The sequence below is a fragment of the Borostomias antarcticus genome (genome assembly GCF_949987555.1).
Source record: "Borostomias antarcticus genome assembly, chromosome: 20".
Classification (NCBI taxonomy): domain Eukaryota; kingdom Metazoa; phylum Chordata; class Actinopteri; order Stomiiformes; family Stomiidae; genus Borostomias; species Borostomias antarcticus.
Genome location: NC_140253.1, coordinates 1,409,170 through 1,414,576, shown reverse-complemented (window position 1 = coordinate 1,414,576; position 5,407 = coordinate 1,409,170). Strand labels below are relative to the sequence as shown.

The 5,407-nt window shown below is 44.8% G+C and overlaps 1 protein-coding gene across 1 annotated transcript in view; it reads left to right on the top strand.

The window, feature by feature from the left end:
- Positions 1-350: 350 nt before the first annotated feature.
- Positions 351-5,407, top strand: part of LOC311322345 (ribosomal protein S6 kinase beta-2-like) — an 8,647-nt gene continuing 3,590 nt past the window's right edge. The window contains exons 1-7 of the mRNA XM_084454412.1: positions 351-430; positions 1,428-1,482; positions 1,655-1,698; positions 1,879-1,987; positions 2,306-2,374; positions 4,000-4,147; positions 5,333-5,385. Coding sequence (XP_084310538.1) covers positions 1,429-1,482; positions 1,655-1,698; positions 1,879-1,987; positions 2,306-2,374; positions 4,000-4,147; positions 5,333-5,385 — 477 coding nt within the window. The 5' untranslated portion in view covers positions 351-430; position 1,428. The remainder of the gene's footprint in view (positions 431-1,427; positions 1,483-1,654; positions 1,699-1,878; positions 1,988-2,305; positions 2,375-3,999; positions 4,148-5,332; positions 5,386-5,407) is intronic.

Genomic DNA, 5,407 nt, shown 5'->3' with positions numbered 1-5,407 from the left:
AAAACTTTTTTTTTTTTAGCTTAAATAATTAAATTGCATTTATTTTGCATTTGCATCACCTACATTTGATTTCTCCCTGAAAGAGAAGTATTTAATTTAATGACCCAACTCTCACCTTTTCTCGATGACGTAAACTGGTAAAGGGTCGGTCTCGGCTCGCCAAGAAAAACAAGCAGGCGAACATCAACGAACATCAACGAACATCAACGAACATCAACGAACATCAACGAACATCAACGAACCAACGCGAACATCAACGAACATCAACGAACCAACGCGAACGAGGGCAGAGGAGATTAACAGGACATATTTGTAACTCAAGACACCGTCGTGATTCTAAATCAGCCATAAGTAACGTTACTTTTTATTTTTTATTTTTTTATACAGCGATCGGGGCGTAAACATAAGTAATTTCGGGCCACGAATGAAGGTACTGTATGCTCAATTGAAATCCTAAAGTAGCAGTAGGTAGGTTAGGTAGGGAGTCTCCCTATGTTCCCAGGGTCATAGTGGGAACCAGAGAAATACGGGTTACCCTGGGTAGCATACTAACGTTAGCATGTAGCTAGCTAGTGCTAGCTGTCAAAACACATGTCATGATCACACATCTGTGACTGTTGATCGATTTATATTTTAATACTGCGGCACACAACTAACGACACCCAACTAGATCCTCGTCTCATATTCTATTAGTTTACAAACTTTTATCTTAGATGACACTTTAGCCAAGTCAGCTATCTAACTACAGGGTAGCATTAGCATCATGCTTGTTGACGTTATGATGAGTCAGGTTATGGTTAACGCGGCTGTCTCTAGCTAGCATAGCGAGTGAGCTAACACCCTGTTTTAGAGAGGATTTGCATTTTAATAAGCCATTCCTAAACGCATTAAGTGTGACCCAGACTAACGTGAGAGATCCCGGCTAGGGTAGTAAGACGGCTCCATGCATGGGTCGGTTTTTGACAGCTGCCATGTGCTCTGGGGTGGGACACGTACTGCTACCGCTATCAGTAGTTAGGGTGCGTTCGTTTATAACTAGGAGGTGGCAAATTGCGACTTGCTACTAGGAATGATTAAATAAAACACCTCATGAACTCACACTTCCTCGTCGCAAATTCGGATATGTTTCTCAGCCCCCAGTTGCTCGAATGCACTAGATATAACTAGGTAACTGTGATATAATGGTATATAGATATAACTAGGTAACTGTGATATAATGGTATATAGATATAACTAGGTAACTGTGATATAATGGTATATAGATATAACTAGGTAACTGTGATATAATGGTATATAGCTCGAATGCACACAGGTCGGAGGCAGGTATTTTGCCACTTGCGACTTGCCACCTCCGACCACAAACGCACCGTTAAGTTGCATGCAACGCTATCAGCTCACGCCAGACCTGGCTGTCCTTTCTCTTGCAGAATGGCCGGGGTCTTCGATATTGACATCGAGTCTGAGGACGTGAGCGATGCGGAGGTGAGCTTTTCTCGGCTGTCAACTTGTTGGATTTCACTGGTCACTCGATTTGATAACCCGTCACACATCTCTGCGTTGCACCGGCACCACCACTTTATTAGTTGTATTTACCCAACTGGGCAAGCCCATAGTTGGTGTTGTATTCTGATAAAAATATTTTCTTTCTGTGTAGGATGATGTCTGTGACTTCACTGTGACAGAGACAGAGGAGGAGGAGTAAGTAGTCCTTCTGTCTCCTGTATCAATCAGTATGAGCTCACACATCCATACTCTTCTATCACATCTTTACCTTCTCCTTTTGTCCTCTCTCCCTCCCTCCTTCTCCTCCCTCTCATGCTGTCTGGTCTCTTTTCTCCCCCCTCTCTCCTCTCCTCTCTCCCCATCTCCTCCTCCCAGAGGGCAGATAGAGGAAGTGGAGCTGACCAGTGTGACCAGGGACAGTGAGAGAGTGGGACCTGAGTGCTTCGAGCTGCTCACTGTCCTGGGGAAGGGAGGCTATGGCAAGGTGTGTGTGTGTGCGCTAATGTATGTGTTAAATATGTGTGTGTGTGTGTGTGTGTGCGCTAATGTATGTGTTAAATATGTGTGTGTGTGTGTGCGTGCGTGCGTGCGCTAATGTATGTGTTAAATATGTGTGTGCGTGCGCTAATGTATGTGTTAAATATGTGTGTGTGTGTGTGTGTGTGCGTGTGTGTGTGTGAGTACATGCACGTCTAGCATCTCTGTGTGTTTTTCGGGTCGGATGACCGGACCCACTTAGACCAGCTTAGAACGCTAACTCATCCCGTTGTCATGACGACGACCACCACCTCTTGTTCCTCAGGTCTTCCAGGTGCGAAAGGTTCAGGGTCCACAAACTGGGAAAATATTTGCCATGAAGGTCCTAAAAAAGGTACGTTTCCGATTGCTAGAGACACGCTTGGGTCCACGGGGTTCATGTCACAGTATTGATATTGATAGTATTGATATTGATAGTATTGATATTGCTGTTGAGACAATAGATCAGTTGCACTGTTTTTTTGTATTGCATTTGCACTGTCATGTCTTTGCACTGTCTATTCTGTCCTGTCCTGTCCTGTCCTGTCCTGTCCTGTCTTGTCTTGTCTTGTCTTGTCCTGTCCTGTCCCGTCCCGTCCCCTGTCCTGTGTGGTCTACAGCAGCGTATTCACCCTGGTCACATTCCTAGCATGTGTGAACCAGATACATATACATGGCTCATATACAGATCTTGAGTCTGTGTGAACCAGATACATATACATGGCTCATATACAGATCTTGAGTCTGTGTGAACCAGATACATATACATGGCTCATATACAGATCTTGAGTCTGTGTATGTTGATATGTATGTTGTATGTATGTATGTTGATGAAAACAGAAAGAGGGAGATTATCTACATATTTAAATACACTGGCACTAAACACCAAACACCAGGTTAGAAATCTAGGTGTCATACTCGACTCTGATCTCAACTTTGAATCTCATGTCAATCAATCAATCAATCAATCAATCAAAGCTTTATTTGTATAGCGCATTTCATACCCAGAGGCAACACAATGCGCAATAACATAACTAGCGTATCTTTCTATCACTTAAGAAACATGGCAAAAGTGCAATCCTTCCTTTCAAAGGCCGACACTGAAAGACTTATGCATGCATTTATAACCAGCAGACTGGACTATTGCAATGCCCTCTTTTGTGGCCTACCAAAGAAAACCATCAATCGTCTGCAAATGATACAAAACGCCGCGGCACGAGTCCTTACAAAATCCAGACGGAGGGCTCACATCACACCCGTCCTGAAGGCTCTGCATTGGCTACCCGTCAGCTTCAGAATAGACTTTAAGATTCTTCTACGTATAAATCACTCCACAACCGTGCTCCAAAATATATGTCTGACATGCTAGATATACACTAGCAAGATCCCTGAGGTCCTCTGGTGCCGAACTTCTGACAGTCCCAGCAGCAGGACGAAGAGGCATGGAGAGGCAGTCTTCTGCCACTATGCCCCCAGACTGGGGAACGCTCTGCCAGAGAGCCTCAGATTGACTGAGACCCTGGAGACGTTCAAGCGAGACCTCAAAACGTATCTATTTAATCTCGCCTTTTAAACACCTCGTTTGTTGTTTTGATCTGTCTGTTATTGTTTCATGTTGTGTTTCTGTAAAGCACATCGCGTTGCAATTAGCAGGAAATGTGCTATATAAATAAAGTGCTATATAAATGTGCTATATAAATAAAGTGCTATATAAATGTGCTATATAAATAAAGTGCTATATAAATGTGCTATATAAATAAAGTGCTATATAAATGTGTTATATAAATAAAGTATTGATTGATTGAAACTACGCTTGTTAATTGTGGTCTTTTCTCCCTCTCTCTTTCTCTCTCCCTCCCTCTCTCTCTCTCCCTCCCTCCCTCCCTCCCTCCCTCCCTCCCTCCCTCTCTCTCTCTCTCCATCTCTCCCTCCCTCCCTCCCTCCCTCCCTCCTTCCCTCCTTCCCTCCCTCCCTCCTCAGGCGAAGATAGTGTGTAATGCGAAGGACACGGCGCACACCCGTGCGGAGAGGGAGATCCTGGAGACGGTGCGACACCCCTTCATAGTGGACCTCCTGTACGCCTTCCAGACGGGCGGCAAACTCTACCTCATACTGGAGTGTCTCATTGGTGAGGGGAGTGAGTGGATGGAGAGAGAGGAGGAGGAAGAGAGGGGGAGGAAGAGAGGGGAGAGGTGGTGACAGATGGAGGGAAAGGTGGAGGAATGGCAGGACGGGGTGAAGGGATGAGAGAACGGGAGAGGGTGAGTGTGTGTCTGGAGTCTAGCTATGCCTTTATCTGTCCCTCTGTCCAGGGTCCCCCATGCTGGATGTTGGAGAGGTGGCGGCCAAAGTTTAAAAAGGGCACTCAGGTTGTGCGCAGCACATTTTTACCTTAATTAGCAAATATGTCATGTAATTAACAAAGTAGGCTACTACTACTAGCCATAAATAGCTAGCAAACTACCTAGCTGCATATCCTATGTTGCTGTGAGTGATATTAGCCTACATTACAGTCATTTAGCAGACGCTTTTGTTCATGAGGGAGAGAAAAAGAGACTGATTGACGCGTTAGGGCCAGTACTAGCAAAAGGTAAAGCACATCAATATATCACTATAAAATGAAAATGAACATGTTTACTCATGTTAGCCTGTGGCTACATACTGTACCTGTAATATGCCTGTGTCTGCCTCAAAAAGACATACTCGACTGACTGACTCTCGAGTGCCTGTCGCGTCCACGTGCATTTGTTTCGCGCTGCGGTAGCTAGGAAAACAAGAGAGAGGGTAGGTGGGGTAGCAAGAGAGTAACAAATTATTTTCCAACCTGATATTTTGATTCAATCGAAATCTGTCAGGCAGGGCAGGCTCTGCACCACAGGAATTTATTTATAGAAAAAAGATTTTGCCTGCAGAAAAATGTACTATGAATGCACGTGCCTGCATCCTTCCTTCCTTCCTTCCTTCCTTCCTTCCTTCCTTCCTTCCTTCCTTCCTTCCTTCCTTCCTTCCTTCCTTCCTTCCTTCCTTCCTTCCTTCCTTCCTTCCTTCCCTCCCTCCCTCCCTTCCTTCCTTCCTGTCGGTATGTTGTGGTTGTTGGCACTGTCTCTGAATGCGCCTTGGCAAATCACAATGCGCGGTCAGAACTAGCTGTTGTATAATGAACTAGCTGTTGTATAATGAACTAGCTGTTGTATAATGAACTAGCTGTTGTATAATGAACTAGCTGTTGTATAATGAACTAGCTGTTGTATAATGAACTAGCTGTTGTATAATGCTCTGTCGTTGTTGTTGTTGGTCTGTTTTCTCTCCCCAGGAGGAGAGCTGTTCATGCAGCTGGAGAAGGAGGGGATCTTCATGGAGGACACCGCCTGGTGAGGCTCACCTGTCT